This window comes from Phoxinus phoxinus (genome assembly GCF_949152265.1).
Source record: "Phoxinus phoxinus genome assembly, chromosome: 18".
NCBI lineage: Eukaryota > Metazoa > Chordata > Actinopteri > Cypriniformes > Leuciscidae > Phoxinus > Phoxinus phoxinus.
Window position 1 is genome coordinate 10,558,560 of NC_136893.1, and position 21,404 is coordinate 10,579,963.

Genomic DNA, 21,404 nt, shown 5'->3' on the forward strand with positions numbered 1-21,404 from the left:
CTTAATGATGACAAGCTCTCCAATGCTCTGATGGTCTCATCCATATAATCTTATATACAGAATGACACAGATATCCCACACTGCACTGATTACACAATCACGATTACATGGTCGCCAGCTGCCTCCTCTGTTATTTGACTGTGATTTTTGTATTGTCTTTTTTTACTTGACCTGGAAAATGAGAAACTGCATTTTCTCTCAACTAACCTCTTAACTGTAGTGGATGAAATCTATGCTTTTAACCTCCTCAGAGCCTGTCATTTCTCTTTTTCCTTTTATGTACTGACCTGTAATAAACACGCAAGAGTCTAACCAACTGCTAGAGCTAGAAAAACTCTAAAACCAAATCTTCTCTATCAAGGACTTCATATGAGGGAATGAAACAAAACTCATCTTTGCTGCATGCCACTGAAGCATGTTTGGGGTGCAACTTTCAAGAGCTCTAATTGAAGAGGATTCCATACATTTTAACTTGACAAAAAGAAAGAAATCAGCGCAAAAAAAAAAAAAAAAAAAAAGCAGATCACAACATCTATTCCTTTTCGTTGACATTTTTCTCATAATCATGACAGTCATGCCTTGCATTTGATTTTTATATAGTGATATGCAACTTGGGAATAACTGACTTGAATTTGTATCTACACACTGTACATCTAAAAAATAACAGTGGCACACCATTCTTAGAAAGCTTGAGTCAAATGCATCTGCAAGTACACAAAATGCCCTCTAAAATATTCATATCTGTAGTCAACTTGCAGTCTACAAAAATGTGCTTTGTCTTGCAGTTTTGATTGTGTTAGTTAGAAATCATCAAGTAAGTTGATAATTTTTCTCAGCTTAATGAATTAAGTTGTAACTTTCTCTGCACCCATTTAGCTGTTCCCCTTTTGCATATCACAACACTGTCCATTCTTTACAGAAAACATTCCTTTTATTTTCGATACCCCATTTTAATTTTCCCATTTTGTTTTTCGCACTCTTTGGTTTGTTTCCTGTTTTGTTCTCTTAAGGATGGAGACTCTGATAGTGGTGATGACTCTGATAAGAGGTCATGCGAGGAGAGCTGGAGACTCATCACTTCTCTACGGGAGAAACTTCCTCCCAGCAAGCTCCAAAGCATAGTCAAAAAGTGTGGCTTACCCAGCAGCGGTAAAATACGAGAACCTATCAAAATGTACCAGATCCCTCAGCGTCGTCGTCTTACAAAGGACTCCAAATGGGTGACCATCTCTGATCTGAAGATCCAGGCAGTCAAAGAAATTTGCTACGAGGTGGCACTGAATGATTTCCGTCACACTCGTCAAGAGATTGAGGCTCTAGCCATAGTAAAAATGAAGGAGCTTTGTGCCACCTACAACAAGAAAGACCCGAACGAACGAGATTCTTGGAGAGCAGTAGCTCGAGATGTTTGGGATACTGTAGGGGTTGGGGATGAACGAATTGAAGATGTCATAACCAATGGACGAGGCGTGACTGACATGGATGACCTAAAGGTGCACATTGACAAACTCGAAGACATCTTGCAAGAGGTAAAAAAGCAGAACAACATGAAGGATGAAGAGATTCAAGCTCTCAGGAATAAGATGTTGAAGATGGAGCGAGTGATCCCGCTGATTTCCAATGAGTCGCCAGAGAAAACCTCTCGCAGTGGACCCATGAGGGGCCGCAGTTCCAGCGAGGGTAAAGCTCCTGAGGAGAGGCCCTACTCTGAACAGTCAGACGAGCAGCTGTCTAGGATGGCGGATGATGATTCTTCATTCCGACGTGGACATATGAGGTGGATGCGACAAGAGCAGGTACGCCTCAAGAACCTCCAGCAACAGGAGATTTCCAAGCAGCTCCGACGACAAAATGGACCCCATCGTTTCATCCCACCCGAAGACCGCAAGCTGCGCTTCCCCTTCAAGAGTAACCCTAAGCATCGCAACTCCTGGACCCCTGGCACTCATATCATTATAACAGATGAACAGGTGATTGAGATGAAAGTACCCAAAGAAGTGGTCCAGGAAGAGGACTACTCTGAGGAGGTCGCAGAGCCCAGAGAACAAGTGGGACCAACCATCCAGACGTATCCTACTCTTCCTAGTCCCATGGGTCAACGTAGAAGCAAAGATCTAGAGCAGGGCCCGAGTCATAGACATAATCAAAGCCACAAACTCAATGAGCGAGGCCGTAGTAACTCCTTCAACAGCAGCCAGCGAGCCTCGGACTCTACGGAGACCCTCAACTCTGGTAACAGGAAGCCGCCTCACCCCCAACTGGCCTATTACCAGCCACGCTACAACCAAAACCAGCATCATTATCCACAACATCAGCATCCACAGTTCTGTCATTACAATACTGATGCCAGCAACAACTACCAACAGTACCCACCCAATCAGCAGCCGAGCCACCACAACAATTTTTGCACCCCACCCCGTATGCGTAGGCAAATGTCTGCCCCCAATTTGAAGGGCAGTCGAGAAACCACAGTGTGACATTGGAAGCAGGGCATAGGTTCATGTACAGAACTAGTTGACACTACAAATCACACATCACAGACTCATCAAAGCATTGGACAGCTTGTCCTTAAACTGTTTTATGGCACTTGTTTTAAAGAATTTAATGTTATTTTCGTTTGTGGATCCAAATTGCAATGATCTCCCTGGAGAAAACCACATGAACACCTTGCATCAACAATTTGATCCCCCATCGATGTTAACTATGCATATAGGTTAATAGTCTAGCAATAAGAGTGCTGGTTAAAAGTGTCCAAGTCACAAAACATCTCAGAACGATGTTCTTGAGCCTTGATTATTGCAAAAAAAGAAAGAAAAAAATGCTTGTTTTGTTAAAGTATTGGAAACGATAAGTTTTAGGAGAGTCACCCTTTAGTTCTTGGCTGTAGTTTTAACTTTTTTTTTAACTTTAGTATATTTTGGAGATGCCATCATGTTTTTGAGAAGTACTTTAACACTGATTTGCCTCAGTTTACCTCTGTTTTGCTGCTGGTGACCGTCTGAATAGATCTTTGCATTGAACATACAACCACTACACTGCAACATTTCATACTGTCCAATGAGAACCTTGAACCTTGAGTGTTTTTTACTTGAATTTTGAGTTTTTGGAATTACAATTCAGTCATACTTGTGCATTGAAGGTGCATAGGTAACATGTTCAGTAAATGCTGGAAGGTTAGTAGCCAACTTTTTAATCCTCTTGAATGTTTATAAACACATGTTGGAGATTATGTTTTTACTGTTGCATATTATGCAAGTTGTTTTATTTCAAGAAGTTTCGGGTCCCTGGTTTGATATTCCCCATTAAATAGTTTAAATATGAGAGGTGGCAGCAAAGGCCTTTCTCTAGATGCCTTATGCATGAGTAAAAGATTATGAAGAAGTGCTTTTAAAGTTAAGTGCCTTATTAACTCACTGATGCATCATTAACAGATTGCATTTATCTCCTTGTACTTGGCACCTGAAAGTAAGTACTGTAATAGCAATATATGAAGAAAACTGAATAATTTTTACTGAATTCCTATCACTCTTATTGTGAAAGATATCGACGCTGCCCCGTACATTTGACCAAAAAAAACAAAAAAACAACTGCCATTTTATAAAGTTTGGTTCTGCCTTATTTGAGTACAAACCACTCTGCACTAAACATCCATATCCACAGAGGTAATGTTTTTGTGTAAGAGCGTGCTTTGCAACTATTGTTTCTCGAACTGTCTGCTGCACTCTGGTCCTCAATAGGGGGGGACAGTCTGTTCCCACGGGATAGTCAGTGTTCTAGAACACTCAGCCATTCTTGAGCTCCACACAAGATCTCAACATGATTAGAATCACATTTATTTCCGGGTGTCTGCTGCGTGGTAAGCGAGCCCACAGAAAGCACCAGAGACATGCCATGGAAAGGACCTCTAACAGGATGGTTTCCATAGTTTCCAAGGCACATTTTGAAACTAGTAGCATGTTTTTAGCGACGGGAAACCATTAAAAGCCAAATAAAATTAGCCGGATAGGTGTATAATGCACTGCTTTTTGTTTAATTTTCTCGCTTAATTTTACAGCTTTTATATGTAATGTCACTGAACACTTCTCACTTTTATTAAATTTACCACTGATTTTTTTCTTTCTAACTAAATAGTAATTACTTTCACGTAGGTTTAATGTAGTTGTACACCCTTGCACTTAAGCCACTGTGATTTCCCTGCTTAAGCCTTGATATAATTATGCACTGGTGTGCCTCAGCACCCAAGTGCATCCCATTACCAGCTGCGTATTACCAAAGCACATGTTCCGAAATCCTCTTCGTGTCATCTCCTCTGGCCAGAGCAAAGAGTTAGCCAACTAGCTCAGAAGTCCATGCTTTTCAGCATTGCTTCATAAGAATAAAGGACTTGAATGCTTTTGTTGCCAGAATTACTGCCTTATTTCTATTGAAACCCCTTGGTTTTGGTATAGTAAGTAATGCATATTGTATAAAACACAACTGGTTTCTCAAATCATGCCTAAAGAAGCAAGATTCTAGTTTAAATGTGTAATTTTTTTCTGAAAAATGTGGTGCTCTTTGCTGTTTGAGTATCCAGACACCAATGTTGTCAGTTTGGGGTGGGGATATCCATTTTGCTGTGTTATCCAGATGGGGGGAGTGTTTGAAAACCGTCATGATATATATATATATATATTTTTTAAATCCGTGTAGTGCAGCAGAAATGACACGCTTCACCTTTCAGTGTAGCACAGCAATGAAAGTATAAGTCACTTCTCGAAAATCTTCTATTTGAATGACTATCAAGACATGCCAATTCCCTGCTCCAATAAAGAATGTTATGCTAACATTAATGTACGGTGCTGCCAGCTACTCTTAACTACCACAAGAGGAGCTAAGAAAAAGTATACATTCAAACGGACAATGTATTTTACCTGTGCAACATATGATCTTCAGTACTCTAAGACGTGTTGATGGTTTACTAATATTGCTATTACCTTGAACTGTGCTGAATATCAAGATTTCAAACAATGACTGAAATAAAGCGAACCAGTTTGAAATTCAGTGACTGTTGCTCTGACCTAAATGTTTTCATCTTTACAAACATTACAGCATATGCTTTATATAGCAATCACATTTAGATGCGTATTTATCACGATCATTTCATTATATTACAGCTCTTAGGAGATTATTTTTTTATTTTTTTACTTAATCTCCTGGTCAATTATTTTATCCACCTGGTGTAAATACATTTTCAGCTGTTTGACACTGCCTTTTCAGATAGAACATTCTCATTTGTTATAAAACTATGTGGGATAACTAAATCTTGCTTAAATGTCAGGAAAATGTTACCTATAATCACATTTTAGTGAAACTTTCAGTTTTCAGTTACTATTGTATATATCGAAGCTTTTTCTACTTGAGCCACCTCACAATGACTTGTGCACAGGGAAGCATCACTTTTATTTTCAGAACATGCTATATCCATTTAAATATAAATGGATGGGTCTTCATTGTATATTTCATTGTATATATTGTGTGCAAAATTAGTGCTGTTTAGTTTAACTTCAGCTTAAGCCATTACAAATGTAATTTAAGACGTTTTTTAACTATTCCACTGTCGTGAACAAGCCAAATGGCACACAGTTGTTAAATCAACAGCGTAACCGTGTAACTTTTATCTCTCCAAGGTTCAGTAAGTGTCTGTAGTGCTGATAAGATCGTGTTTGCTGTCCTCTCTCTTCATCGCATTTTCTCAAAGGTATATGAGAGTAAATTGCAAGAGCTGCAGAAACAGGTAGAGACCCGCTCATTGGCTGCGGATACACCTGATGAGGAGGAAGAAGAGGAGGAAGAGGATGAAGGTAGTGTATTTTGAGAAATCAGAATTTTGACTATTTTAATATTAGTGTTAAGCTACATTGTGGCATGAAATGCACTCCATTGTCAAAAGACGTTAATTTGCAGTGTACTAGGACTGTGTAAGTAGGATAAGTTCCTAGATCAACACCACTTGGATCACATTTCTGTCAGTCCTAACTCTTATCTATAACATCAACCCAACCAAAACTACCTCTACAATCAGAGGAAAATGCATGCAAATACATGATAGGTTGATAAGCCCCTACATCCTTCCCAATCCCTGTTGTCTGATGGATTGAATGTTGTTCCAGGAGCAATAAGGATATCCTGCTTGGCAAAATCACAACCATCTGTATGTATGCTGTGCCATGTTTGACTATTGTTCCTTTATTGCAGTGCCCTGGACCCAGCATGAGTACGAGCTGGCCCAGTGGGCTTTCAGGAAATGGAGATACCACCAGTTCACCTCCCTCAGAGACCAGCTGTGGGGCAATGCTGTATACCTCAAAGAAGCCAATGCCATCAGTGTGGAGCTCAAGAAAAAGGTACAGCACATACATGACAGGTGTAATGTGAAAACGTGTCAGTCATTAAAACATTTAATTATGTTTAACTTGGCATGGCGTGAAATAATGAAAAAACTGCAAGACTCGGTGGAGCATCTAAAAGATCTGTCTATTGCAGTGTTTCTCAGCCAGGAGGTCTCACCACACTTACGTTACGCAAGATAAGATTTTTAGTCAAAACTTTGAGTCAAAAAGGTTCAGAAACACTGGGTTATTGCATTTATATATATCTATGACTGCTTCCGGTGTGAATGGCCCCTAAAACAGACCAGTGACATAAACTGTTCATAAAAATTAGCTTGTCATTGTGATGGCAACTTACCAGTCCATTCAGCTATATTTAATATATTTGCAGACAAATCTCTGTTGCTTTACTTATTACCCATGTGCCAGCGTTCAACAGTTGGCTCATTAATGCTAAAAAGAGCACACATTTACAGTTTCATCCATTCTTTTTGTCACCTGCTCTACTTTTGTTTATGTCTCCTTTTTTTTCAGTTCTTACATGTTTAACCTCATAAAGACCCCTGTAGAAAGATTTCTCTTCTAGTTTATCATGCGCTCTTTGTATTTATAGCTTCAGTGGGGACAGGGGTGATTTTTTTTTTATTTTTTTTTTATTTTTTTTTATTTTTTTTTACATTAGCAGTTGTAAATCTTATGCTATGTTTTGCTTTGTTGCATTACTTCACTCTCCACTTAGCAGATGTCAAAAATTAGGCCTGAACCTTCAATCTTACAGTCATCAACTCACATCTTTCACCCTTGTTGATGACCTTTCTTCTATCTATTTGTAGGTCCAGTTCCAGTTTGTCTTGCTCACGGACACCCTCTACTCTCCGCTGCCCCCGGAGCTGCTGCCTCCAGAACCGGAGAAAGAGCACGACACTAGGCCTTTCCCTCGAACTGTGGTGGCTGTGGAGGTTCAGGACTTGAAGAATGGAGCCACTCACTACTGGTCCCTAGAGAAGCTCAAGTAAGCTTCAGGCTGCCAACCACCCTGTGAAATACAAAGTTTTGCTAACAGAAGTCTTTTAGTTCTTGTGCAATTATTATTTGGAACCAATCCGTTTAGAAATCCCAAAGCTCTGTTTTAATTTTTTTTAGAACTTTACTTGTTTGTTTTTTTGTGATATTTAGAGTGTAATTGTTTCTCAGCATGACATTTATAACAGAACATTTGTATGGCTCCTCACAAAACCCATGTTCGGGTAGAAATTAATATACTGGGAACAAAGGAGTTATGTCATTCAAAGAACTGACCATTTTGCATCATGACATCAACGTTATATGCATAATGGCTTATTTTAATAGTTCAACCAATGTATTTTTATTTATGTAGTTCATATTAAGTTTAATTCTCTGAAACAAGTCTCTATTGTGCCAAATTTTCATTACTGTGCCAAGCGTCAAATAAGAGGATCCCAAATTACTTTTGGGCCAATGTCAAGATGACGATTCTGTTTGAGAAAAAAAACACATTTTCTTTGTAGATGACACTAGCACCTCTACATGCTGGCATTACCTAATGTTCCCATGTAAACCAATTACCAGTCAAAAAGGCTTTAATGTAGAAAGTGTAATATAGTTAATTAGATTTTTTTTTTAAAGTGAACACTATTTGCTAGCATCAGGTGTTGATTTGTCATGATCTTCCAGGCAGAGGCTGGACCAGATGCGAGAGATGTATGACCGTGCAGGCGAGATGGCCTCATCCAATCAGGGAGAGGATGGGGAGGGTGCTTTGACCGGCAGTGACCCGTTCTATGACCGCTTCCATTGGTTCAAGCTGGTTGGGAGGTACGCTAATCACTTAACCTTGTTCCTGTAACTTGAGATATGGTTGAGCATGTTAACAGAGATCAATTCTTTGTAGGGGTGTAACGGATCTTAGATCTTAGTAGAGTGAAAGCTTATTATTTGCACATGTTTTTAAGCAATTTCAATTTAAACATTAAAGTGATTTTAAATTCAGGGGCAAGAACAGGCGAAGGTGAACTAATTTCAAATTAGTTTTGAGCTCACACTCAAACGCGGTTCGGTTGCACCACCCTAAGGGCGGGCTTAATTTCAAACACAGATTTCAGCCCTCTTTCTCGCCTACTTGCGCTTAAATGGACACACACAAAAAATTATCTCAAAATACTCATCAACACAGTAATTGATGTCTTAAATGAACGTAAATAGTTGAGAAGAAACCACATCTTTATCAGTACATTGGATACGTGTATTGGGTATTAAAGTGACAGCAGCCTATGAATACCTGCTGCTGTCTGTGTCATTAATGTTAATCAAACAACAAAGCACAAAACTGTTTCTAACAGTTTTTTTTTTCAGCCACGTTCAGACTGATAGCTGAGGACATGGCAGAGAGAACAAATATGTTTCAGTTTTATATAAGATAACAAGTGTTATCTTTTTTTAATATAGGGATGTTGGAAAGGGTAGTTTATGCCTGTGACGTGTTTGTGTCTGTCTCTGTTAAACAGAATGCTTTATTACAGTATTTATTTTTTATATTTATATCATGCATTATCTCAGGACAGTGCAATACTCCTATATGGAGGTCATTGTCTTTAATGTGTTTGTTTGTTGTAGGCTTATACTGTTCTTCGTTTACTGTACCTTCGCAATGTCTATTTATGTGTAGTTTTGTTAGTTGTTCTTTTATGTTGACTTTTTAATGTTGACTCAATGAGCTTTGCTACAACAATTCCTATGTACTTGTACTAGATATACTGGTACAAATGGCAAAATAAAACTTCAACTCAAAGATTAATCTATATTTGATTTACAGCAAGGTTACAACTGTCACCCCCCCCTCCATTTTTCCCCCTGCTGATCCGAAAAATGATCCGATCCGTGATTCAAAAACCATATGATCTGAGTTTTGTGATCCGTTGCACCCCTAATTCTTAGTATTATGTCCTGCAAATGTGCCTACAGAAGTTTTTTTTAAAAGCCCTGAAATTTAGTTGAATTCTTTACCAACAGTTTACATTTTGTCTTAGTTAAAATGGTGTGTGTGTGTGTGTGTGTGTGTGAGAGAGAGAGGGAATGTGTTTGTGTGTGTGTGTAAGAGAGAGAGGCTCTTCATATTTAAATCATCCTTTTTATTCAAATTATTTTTTTGTGTTTGATTTGCATTATTTTCATAATCATTATGTGCTTGTTTTGCTGTGTGCTGGTGTAGTGTTTTACTTTTTACATGTACTGTTTTCATCCATTTATTATTATTGTTAAACATTAACAACACCTTCATTTCATATGTAGATTGTTTTTTTGTTGCTTTGTGCACATTATATACATTGTAGAATTTGTTTAAAATTCATTTGGGATTTTGTTTTTCATTTTTTCATGTTTTATTTCCATAATTAAGATTAGAACAGTTTCTATGATCTCTTTTTAAGATTTAAATGCTTATTCATGCAATTAATTATTCATGTACCTGCAATGTCTATTGTTTTCTATTTCATGTCTTAAGTCAAGGCCCTTAAATGTAGGTCATAAACTGTTGTTGTGCCTGCATCCTACCCACGCACCTTTTTTTAGCTCTCCTATTTTCCACGGCTGTGTGAACGAGCATCTGGCCGACCGCACACCCTCTCCCACCTTCTCCACTAGTGATTCTGAGATTACCGAGCTGGCTGATGAACGGCAGAGCGAGATGGAGGACTTCATGGATGATGAGGCTTTCGTGGATGACACCAGCTCAGATGCTGGGACCGAGGAGGGCTCTGACATCTTCAGTGATGGGCAGGACCCCTTCTATGACCGTTCCCCATGGTTCATCCTGGTGGGCAGGTTGGTGGTGGCCACTGCTCGGGGGAAGCCTGGCAAATGAGGGCTGGACGGAGACGGAGAGAGTTGTGTGGCTCAGTGTGCAGCTGTTGATTGGGGTCCATGATCTAAAGAAAATGTATATACATTGAAAATGAAATAAACTGAATGACCTAGTCGTGCGAGAGAAACGGCTCACACGGCTATACCAGATACCTCCTCCAGTTCTCCACAGCCTAGATTTAACCTCCATCTGTCTGGTTTGGTGTAACATTAGTGCTCTAAACATTAGCACACATTTGTTTGTTTTCATCCATTGTATTTATTTTAATCGGGCTGTCAATCGATTTAAATGTGTTAAAGTATTCAGTTTCTTTTTTAAGGCAAGAAAACTGATCAAACTGCTTCAAAATGCACTGCAAAGAAACGCAAATGTACGATAATTCAATAATACAGCCACTTTCCTAGCACTTTAATAATCTTACATATGCACAGTTTCTTCCTGCTGCATTTGTGTTTTGCTGGGGTTCACATTAACATTTTTATGAATGACGTGTTTTACTTGTGGTTAATATTGCACACTTAAATTTCACCCTACAAGAATGCAAATGAAACATTGTTAAACATCCCTCCTGGGTTTATAAATAAATTATCCGTAAAGAATGTCTTTCTCCATTGACTGAGACACTTAAACACTGAATGTTTAGGTCAGTTTTTATAAAAGTCACACAAAAACTGTAAAATGTTATCACGTCAAATTTCATAAATAAATGTGCTAATGGCTTTAAAAATAATTGTACATTTAAAACACTTTTTTTTATTATTAATCACACCCTTTAACACATTAATCTTTTGATTTACAGCCCTAATTTCTTCATTTTTTTGTAACTTATTTATTATGTTTATATATATATATTTGTTTTCATTTCTTTTTGGTTTCATTTTTATCTGTATTCTTTTTTTTTCCTTTAATTTGAAAAATCATTCAGTGTACTGATAAACTGTTATTTATCAGTCAGTTGTACGAGAGAGAAGGATAGAGGAGGATGGCAACATAGTCTGGATGGATGCAGAGGCACAAATGGACCTGCGTCATCGTGACTTCACTGATGCGCTACAGTGATAGCTCTCCTCCATCTTGGCCTTGAGGCTGCCCACGGGGGGAGGAGGAGCTCTCTGACTGCAAACAGCTCCTGAAATTCAGACTATGTGTGCCCCCTAGCCTCGAAAATATAAAATATTCTGAAACGATCTCTCTTGCAATAAGCCAATGCATATTTTTTGTTTTATGTGACCGTACAACATAATGAATGTTTATGTTCTTGTTTTTTCTTTGGCATTAAATTTCAAGGTCTGAGGGTTTGTTTTCTGTCTTTGTTATTTAGTGTGATGTTCAGTGTCAGCTCTTAGTAAAAGTGTCTGACACATCATATCCATTATTCTCCTATGCTGTTAATCAGGGTAATGGAGATGAACCTGTGGCCCTGCAGTGAAAGGAATTCACTGTGGGTAACACTGCTAAGCTGTGCATCTCCTGTACCCTCCATACTAATACATTTGTTTTTTTAAGGATGTTCTGAACGTGTGTGTGCATAAGACAGTCAGGCAGCGACAGCTCTCAGGGCGGTACTATAATTGCTGTTCTTTTTCCTCCAGAGCTTTCGTGTACCTGAGTAACCTGCTGTACCCTGTTCCTCTGGTGCATCGTGTTGCTATAGTAACAGAGAAGGGAGATGTGCGAGGATTCCTGCGAGTGGGGGTCCAAGCCATCGCTGGTGAGCGCTCTATATTAATGAATTAATTAAGATTCTGCTTAGATTTGATTAAGCACAGTTGATATCAATCTGATGTGCTTTCTAAACATTAATTTACTTGATTACGGTAAGTTTTTCAATAGATCTTTGACACGTTTTTCCTTATTCTTTGGTATTTGTGTTTTTGTAGCAGACGAAGAGGCTCCTGATTATGGATCCGGTGTGCGTCAGTCGGGGACTGCTAAAATTTCCTTTGACAACGAGTATTTTAAAAAGGTACAAGCCAGTCCAGCAGTTTAGTTTTCCTGTTATTTTAACATGAGTGGATGTATACAAGGAAAATATCAATAATTTGTCCAAATATCTCCCCACAAATGTCAAATACTCATACAGAAGAGGATATAGACCCAATATAGTGGCTGCAGGAAAGGAAGTCCCACCTTCCTAAAAGTGTCAGTCACTCACTATATTGAGCAATCATCTGGTCTGTTCATTCTAGAATGTAACACTAACCCTAACCCAAGATGCTAAAAAAGAATGTTTATTTAGCATTCATTGAACTGAACAAGCAAAATGTATATGATTTTATTGCTTATTTTGTGTATGTTTTTGCCAAGTAAGCTGAACAAACAGTTTTAAATATTACAGGCTCAGCATATTCAAGTAGATAGGAGCTGTATCTTCATGCCTAGAAGATTACCAAGATGGCAACTCTATGATCCTAAGTTTTTTTAATGGGATACATACTGTATAATATTTACAGTACATGTGTGTATATTATATTTAGTGCTGTTCAAATTAATTGCATGCTGTAACACATTAACTTTGACAGCACGAATTATATTATATTATGTAAGGAACAATTAACTCCAGGCCATTCAATTATTAGAAAATAAAGCACACCTGAGGTGGTAATGCTGCCACGACGCCAAGCGGAGTTACACCTCGGTTGTGCTTTTCTAATAATTCAGTGGACTGGAGTCAATTATTCCGCTTATACTACGGTTAGCACACCTCAAAACATTGTTCAGATGTTGTTTCAAGGCAATTGTCAGGTTGTTGTCCTTAAAACGCTCTTGTGTGTAGAACTAATCTCATCCCAATCCTCCATGGCTAATTCCAAAACATATAGAGCTCGTAATAGCAGACTAATCCAGTTATTAATGCAGTTATGAGAGAGATAGAGAGAGAGAGAGATTCGGCAGCACGGTCTCTAATAGCGGAACTGTACGTTTATCTGCTTCAAGAACAGCGCCGTTATTACATCGCTAGTGAGAAATGTCATGTAGCCTTTAAGTTGCTAAACTATTTTAATGATAAAATCGTCAAAGCAGCACCATGTTTCTGTGCAAGTGTGTGTCCATGCTGAATGTGTGCATTTGAGTGGGAGAAAGAGATTATGTGCTTTCCATACACAAAGCGTAATTTTGTGGCAAAAAACATGGAAATAATTTGTCATTTTTATCTTACTGTTTACTATATTTATTTGCTTGGTCAGTGTCGTTGTGGGTTTTGGTTCTTTTGTTGGCTGTAAGGACTGTAAAGTGATATGGATATTTTGAGGCCTGTTTTTCACAAAAAGACTATTCATGTCTAAATTGATACTAAGAGATTGAATTTCAAACTGATACCCAGTTGAAGTTTAAAAATTGATCGTCTCAAGATTGAGATTTGTACTAGTTTGTACAAGGTTTGAGTTGTTTATGCTTGCTTATACTGAGAGACATTTTGATGATCGCTGCCTTTTTTTTTTCTTTTCTTTTTTCTTCTCTTTTACTCACCATCCAGAGTGATTTCTCCCCTGTGGTGATGACCCGCTCTGGCCTCTCTTTGGAAGAGCTGCGTATTGTGGAAGGTCAAGGTCAAAGTTCAGAGGTCATCACCCCTTCAGAGGAGATGAACAGAATAAATGACATGGGTGAGTGTGGATACACAGGCCAGCTGGCAACCCCTGAGCTCTATACAAAACCGTTCAGTCTGAGTGAAAAGAAATGCTTACACATCCAGACGATGCTGTTGTTTTCGGGTATGTCACATTTGATTTACACTGCATCAGTGTTCAGAAAGCTTTAGGACCAAATAGATTATTCTAGCAGGTTTTAACAGGTCAATATAAGTAGACCATGGAAAAAGATTTACAGATGTTGTTTATTAAAGGAATCGTTCACCCAAAAATTAAAATTAGTCCATGATTTACTCACCCTGAAGCCATCCTCTGTGTATAGGACATTCTTCTTTCAGACGAATACAATCGGAGTTATGTTAAAGAATGTCCTGTCTCCTCCAAGCTTTATAATGAGAGTGAATGGCTGGAGAAAATTTGAAGACCAAAAAAGTGCATCCATCCATGATAAAAAGTAATCCATTTGGCTCCAGGGGTTAATAAAGTCCTTCTGAAGTGAAGCCATGGGTTTGTGTAAAAAATACCCATATTTAAAACTTTATAAACTATAATCACTAGCTTCTGACAGACGGCCGTATGCATCGATTTATGGTGGAAGACTAACCCCTGACCCGACGCACAGTGTAATGATGAATGCGGAAGCTCAGAGGAAAGAGCAAACCAAAACAGTTCGCGAATTAGCCATTTTGAAGAGAAATGTTGGAGGATTTCTATATAATGGAAGAGGAGCTTCAGTTTGTTGCACAGCCCTGGCTATTTGTTTAAACCATGAGAGGCGTCTAAAGCCGTGTGCACACTGTAACAAGCCCCTTTACGATTGTTACTGTTCAGACTGTACGAACATGATCCTCACTGTAAGCCATGTCACACTGTAAGATCTAAGTTGTCATTGATGTCAGACTGTAAGACAGTCAAGACGCGTTAAAAACGGGCGCACGCAAGAAAACTCAGTTTTACATCGATGAGTTTTACATCATCAATCAATGACACATTCGGTGATGTGAGCTGCATTACACGCGGGAAACGGTGGCTAAAAATAAATCTCTAACGTTAATTTTGGTCAAGGCTTGTCTTGAAAAATGAAGACAATTTGACGGTGGTCGTAGGAGAAGTCACACTGCAGGACTGTGAGTCAAATCTTCTGACACTGACAGAATTTGGTCTGAGGTAAAAGTTGATCGCAACTGTCATTAATCGGCTGTTGGTGAACATGTCAAACTAACGATCAAAGACTTCAGCCTAGGATCAGAGGAATCTTTTAGGATATGCTAAATTTGTCCCAGACGGCCAAATCGTGGCCAAAATCGCACAGTGTGCACCCGGCTTAAGCTTACCATACTCCTACATCTTACGTCATACATGCACCACGGGTTAACCTTGTGGCACAAGTCGTCTTGCATAGTATGTGTACGGTCGTCTGGCGGAAGCTAGTTATTTTAGATTATAAAGTTATAAATATGCGTATTTTTCTTACAAAAACCCATGGCTTCGCTTCAGAAGGCCTTTATTAAATCCCCCAGAGCCGTGTGGAGTATTTTTATCATGGATGGATGCACTTTTTTGGGCTTAAAATTTTCTCCTGCCATTCACTCCCATAATAAAGCTTGGAAGAGCCAGGACATTTTTTTGATAAAACTCCGATTGTATTCGTCTGAAAGAAGAATGTCATATACACCTAGGATGGCTTCAGGGTGAGTAAATCATGGGCTAATTTTCATTTTTGGGTGAACTAACCCTTTAAAACATCAAATTATATCAAATAACTATCAACCTGCATTTTTTGCAGTATATATTTATTTTTATAGAATTAGATTATTCTGCACTGTAGAAATAGTAGTAGTAAAAAAACTATTTCGCATTAACTCTGTTATAGATCCATTTACATAAAACAGTCTAATATTATGTATATTTAGTATATTTACACATGTGTTTTGTGTCTAAAAGACCTGAAGCTGGACACAAAACTGAGTGATGGTTTGGCAGAGCATCTGGAAGTGGGTAGTATTTTCACTTTCCGCGTCACCGTTCTGCAGGCGAGCAGCATCCCGCCCGAGTACGCAGACATCTTCTGCCAGTTCAAGTGAGTCAGCCTGTCTCCATAGCAACCCTTCTTTCCTGTCTCATTGGTCTTTATTCAAACAGAGAGCACACACACACACACCTTCACATAAATCACGCAAACGCACAGTCACGCTTCTCTCAGTAATCCTGTCTCATGCTGCCAACAGCTTCCTCCATCGTCACGATGAGGCTTTCAGCACAGAGCCGCTGAAGAACACAGGCAAAGGTGCCCCGCTGGGCTTTTACCACGTACAGAATGTAAGTGTTGAATGCAGCGAGAGGGATGAGGTTTTAAGGAGGAAAATTAAAATTATGATTGTATAAACACCCCTGAGTTGTTAATAGAGAGTACTCATTCAAATATTTCATCACGCTAGATGCTTATAATGAATTATGCTTCATTATTTAAGCATACTATCTATTTGCCTACTATCTTTAGGCAAATATGAATGTGTTGAATCAATGAACTTATTTATGCGGTTTTCACATCCAGATCTCAGTGGAGGTGACAGAGTCCTTTATTGAGTACATAAAGACCAAGCCAGTTGTGTTTGAAGTGTTTGGCCATTACCAACAGCACCCACTGCACATTCATGGACAGGAACTTGTCAGGTAACAACCTGTTTTTTGATAAATATTATCTTACGTTTATGTTTTAAGTGCATTTCAGGGACGTAAACAGAAACACATTGATGGTGACTTCACAAAAGGAATTACATTTTAGAATTGTCAAATATCAAATTTATTTTAGCTTCTATGGTTTCTACAGTGCTGTAAGAGTTGAGTTTGTCATATTAGTGTTATTTTAACATTATTTATATAAAATTATTGTATTTATTAATATGTTGAATTCGCTTTTATTTTAGTTTACAATTTTCAGTAGTTGTTTACGTTTTTTTATTAGTATTATATTACCTTTATTTAAATTTTTTATTTTTTTGCCTGAAGTCAATATTATTTCCCTTTGTCATTGACAGCATGCTGGTGATTTGTTTTTAACCTAGAATATTCTTCTACTTAGATTATTACAATGAATATGCTGATTAAATAATTACAAATATTTTATATTTGTTTATAGTAGCAGGAAATAAATGTTCCTACAATCCTAACTGTGTGGTTATGCCCTTGGTGCATTGATTAAAGCATACCGATTTATTCTAGTTTTTCTTTTGCATGTCTGATTGAATTTTCTGCGTCTCTTGTAGCCCTTCTCAGCCATCCAGAAAGTACTACCCTCCACCTATGCCTCTATCTAAACCAGGTATGACTACAACTGCTATATAACTCAAAAATGACATCTTCATTTGTCTTCATGAAGAACATTTCATTATTCATTAAGTCAGCTTGAAGGGTCTTAAATTTGCATAAGTAACAATAAAGCAATTCCTTAAATAATCCTCGCCCAGAGCGTGTATGCTCCTCTATCTCCCCTCTAATTATTAGTGTAATTCATTACAAGATTCATTAAACAAGGAGCTACCTCAGTTCACAATGATGCTGTAATCTCTGGCTCTTTCATTTGATACGGTTATCTCCTCTCAAAAGGGCTCTGGATCCCATTTATGCGGCAAGTCAGTTTGAAAGACGAAGCTGTCAGCCGTTCCTGTCCAGACTGTTGTTTTTTGTTTTTTTGATAAAGAACAAATTTCCCTTTGCGACTGAAAATAAAACAAAGGCTGCAGCCTTGAAGTGTCATCCATCCTGACGGCGTATTGATCGTCACCCCAAGCTCTAAGTCTTTTATATCTGTGATATGAATCTAGAGGTACTACAGATAATTGGAAAAGCTGTGGTGCTCTTTGTGATTTATAGATTGTAGATGTAGTGTGTTTTTAAAACCTAAGTGTATGTAAACCGATATGTAAAAAATAGTCATACATATACAATCTCGTTCAAAGAACTGTTAAGATCGTTTCAAATTCTCCAGGTGCCATTCAGGCATTTTTCAATGCCTTATACAGTTATTATACAGATGCAAGGTGTATATATAGGGATTGGACAAAACAAATGTGAACACCTGGGAAATGGGTGATATTTCTTTATTAAGGTGTTTCATCAGAATCTGCCTTTTAAAATAGCTTCCAATCTTCTTAGAATTGATTCGTGCAACTTTTTCAATTGCTTCAGAGATGTTTGAAGGAGGGATTCTGCTTCTCACTCTAATATTTTGAATATTACGCAATAATATTTAATATACATTTAATAATATAATTCATGCATTTAAATGTGGCTTAAGTGTCCATATACTTTTTGGGGCCCCTACATTCTTTCGAATGCCCATTTCTCACATGTAACTCCATCTTTATCTTTGTCGTTTCAATCCACATCCTCCCCACTCCCTCCTGGGCTGTCCACCCAGACCATGCACGTAAGATTGAGTTGATCAGGTACCTGATGAGCGAGTACGTGCACGGCCAAGTGTTGGACACAATCTCGGAGCATGCAAACGCATTGGCTTCCACGGCCGTCGCCAGTCTAGAGGAAGGGGTAGATGAGCTGTCCCACTTCCCCTTCCTCGCTACACCCAACAGCCCCATTCTCAGAGTGCCCAAACACGACGGTTGGTACAAAGCCTCAGAGGCGCAGAGTAGTTCAGATCAATAGAGTTTGGGTCTGTGCTGTGCTTTAATGTCCTGTGACCCTAGTGTAGCCCATCATCCCTACCCAATGACAGAATCCCAGTAGATGTTCTTTTAAATGTAGATATTCCTAATGCCGAAGATAAGCTATAAAAGCTTTTCTTTGAGCTGCTGTGTTTTTAAGTGTCACTCTCTTTTATTTTTCTTTACTCCAGTGACAGCTGCTTCGTGTTTCCTTTTGTTACTTTAAAGCTGTACTGCTAATTAAATCTTGTTAGGTGTTTTCCATATTCTCTTGCTAGCTTCCCTCAAGATTTTTTTTTTATTCACAAATGACGAAACGTTCACATCGTGTTTTTCCTCCATCTCTGTGCATAAGATTTCCTGCAGCTTTTCCCCAGCACGATTGACACCCACTAAAAAATAGAGCGCTGAAGGAAATGGAGTGCCACCCCTTAGTTGAGGTTTTAGGAGCACATCAGCTGTATTGATTTTCCCGATGTAGTATAGAGTTTCTTATGGCTGATTTTCCAAAGTCTACATAATGACCCTCCTTTAAGCTGATGCTTTGTGTTTTCTCACATTACGTGACTCATGCTCATATTGTTTATCTGTCATGTTCAGCATTTTTTTTTTTATAGAACTTGGCCTTTTTAGTGAAAAAAGGCTAGTTTTAATACACCTATATTTCACTAACCTTGCAGTGCCAGCAACCAAACTGAACACCATTACTAAGTCCAACCTGGGTCAGTGTGTGAGCAAGTATGACCTGGTGGCTTGGTTCGAGATCAGTGAACTGGAGCCCACTGGAGAGTAAGTGAACCATTCTGATATCTACATACAGGCCCACATTTCTGGTTAAAATGGTTTTACTCGGTTGTCTCAGTAAGCAGCATTTATAGAGAATTTGTATAATTAAAAATGTTGCTCTAAAGGCTGTTTGCACATATAAATGATGTGTTGTTTATTGTAGGTATATCCCAGCAGTAGTTGATCACACAGGAGGTCTTCCCTGTCATGGCACGTACCTTTTGCACCAGGTATTTATTCAGGCTTTCACTAATATGAGTAGAAATATTTGCTCTTACAATGATTCGGTTACTATTCTTCTTTTAGTGTCAGTTTGCTTTAGTTTGATTTGTTTTATATATGTATATATAGAGGGCCAAAAATGAACACTCACCAAGCACTTGTAAAAATGAGCGTTGGCGAGTATATGAAACGGTGTCAATCGCCAGTTGGCCGGTAACATATTTTAGAATTCTAACAATGCAATATTGTGAGAACATGAATCGCGATATTTAACGGGCCAGTGCTGCATCGTCCAAAGCGTGCGCCTTAGAAAAGCCGTGTCTCAGACAGTGTGTGAATACTGAATTAAGATCCGTTTGATGTCTTGTGCTTAAACGGACAAATTCATCCAAAACTGTCTCTGGTAAACATGGTAATCTTGCTGCTGTCTGTGTTTTTAATGTGAATCAAACGACAAAGGACAAAGAAAAAAATCACTCGCTGCTCTTGACTGAATAACTTTGGATTCTTTAATAAGGATTGATCTGCGTTTAATTTATGACGTGTTGTAATAACGTGTTTATTATGAATGTAATAAATAACGTGTTATTTTACATTTCATTACTTGATTACATTTATGTTTCTGAGAAAAGTCAATTTTCACTGGTATCTAAAATGGTGTCATAACTGTCTGTTTTTGCAAAAATAGTTTCATGGCTGGTATAAAATATTTATGGGCAGTCAATTTTCTTAAGTCACTAACCATTGGCAGTTGTGGCAAAAATGTGTAGGCCCTGTATATATATTTTTAGTTTTAGGTTATATATATATATGCATAATAAATTGGATATTATTATAGCAATTATTATTGAATTTTGATTTCTGTTATCAATAATACATTTTCATAGATGTCTGCATTGCGATGCACTCTGGTCTTGTGTTCTTCTGTTTCCACGTTCTATTAATATTAAATTCTTTCTGCATTTGCAGTCAGGAAATCTGTAAGTTTGCCTAAGGATCAAGTTCATTGTCCTTAGCCAAGGACGTATAAATGATTCAAATTGAGATTGCTTTTAGTAACCTGTGTTGCTTGTGTTTTCAGGGCATCCAACGTAGAATAACAGTCACTCTTATCCATGAGAAGGGCAGTGAGCTGCACTGGAAGGACGTCAGAGAGCTGGTTGTTGGTCAGTACAAATTTTGTTTCTGAAATCTTAAATTGAACATATAATTGTTATTAGCACAGCTGTAATGCTGTATTGACCAATCAGTAGCCAGGACCGTAAAACATCAGTTTTATAAAGTGTATTGCAAAGGCTACAGCCATCTGACATCGGATCTTTGTGCCCGTTGCAGGTCGAATCAGGAATAAGCCAGAAGTGGATGATTCAGCTGCAGACGCAGTCCTGTCTCTCAACATTATCTCAGCTAAAAACTTAAAATCTTCCCACAACTCCAGCAGGTATGCCGTGTTCGCTCTCCACATTTGACGACCTAAGGACCTTTTCCCAGTAAAGGGCCTATTAAATCAAGTATTAAGCTCATTTATCTGTCTGCAGTCAGTGGCAGGTCTGCAAAAGGTCTGCAAATGCTCTACTCACCTAATGCAAATGCATCTACCTAACTGCTTAGAATTCAGGAGAGCATGTTGAACATGAGTCACCGCTGGGAAAAATCCTGCAGGGATCAAGAGAGCCATCTAGTGGACCAAAAGAAAAACAGCAATTTAACCAATAAGCACAGTGTAGCCCTGTACAGCTCTATTTATTTTGAGAATCTGCATGTTGTGTTCTTTTAATGATGCCAGTTTGCTTTATTCTCTCGTTTGCTCATTTATTTCCTTTGCCTGTTTAATCTGAATGCTGCTTTTTGTCTTTTGATTTGTAAATATTTCTGTTGCCTGACTGTTTCT

The 21,404-nt window shown here is 38.3% G+C and overlaps 1 protein-coding gene across 8 annotated transcripts in view; it reads left to right on the forward strand.

Moving 5' to 3' along the window:
• kif1b (kinesin family member 1B) overlaps positions 1-21,404 on the forward strand; it is a 69,621-nt gene that overhangs the window by 38,623 nt on the left and 9,594 nt on the right. For 5 of the 8 annotated variants that reach the window (XM_079587598.1, XM_079587599.1, XM_079587600.1 and 2 more), the window contains 17 exons: positions 5,738-5,840; positions 6,235-6,383; positions 7,202-7,380; positions 8,064-8,204; positions 9,957-10,208; positions 11,841-11,959; positions 12,129-12,214; positions 13,727-13,856; positions 15,786-15,921; positions 16,070-16,160; positions 16,396-16,514; positions 17,108-17,163; positions 18,262-18,462; positions 19,186-19,294; positions 19,455-19,521; positions 20,595-20,679; positions 20,849-20,954. In XM_079587598.1, coding sequence (XP_079443724.1) covers positions 5,738-5,840; positions 6,235-6,383; positions 7,202-7,380; positions 8,064-8,204; positions 9,957-10,208; positions 11,841-11,959; positions 12,129-12,214; positions 13,727-13,856; positions 15,786-15,921; positions 16,070-16,160; positions 16,396-16,514; positions 17,108-17,163; positions 18,262-18,462; positions 19,186-19,294; positions 19,455-19,521; positions 20,595-20,679; positions 20,849-20,954 — 2,129 coding nt within the window. Of the gene's footprint in view, positions 1-1,010; positions 5,044-5,737; positions 5,841-6,234; positions 6,384-7,201; positions 7,381-8,063; positions 8,205-9,956; positions 10,209-11,840; positions 11,960-12,128; positions 12,215-13,726; positions 13,857-15,785; positions 15,922-16,069; positions 16,161-16,395; positions 16,515-17,107; positions 17,164-18,261; positions 18,463-19,185; positions 19,295-19,454; positions 19,522-20,594; positions 20,680-20,848; positions 20,955-21,404 lie in introns of those variants that run through there. The other 3 variants (XM_079587603.1, XM_079587604.1, XM_079587605.1) reach the window with 2 other exon arrangements.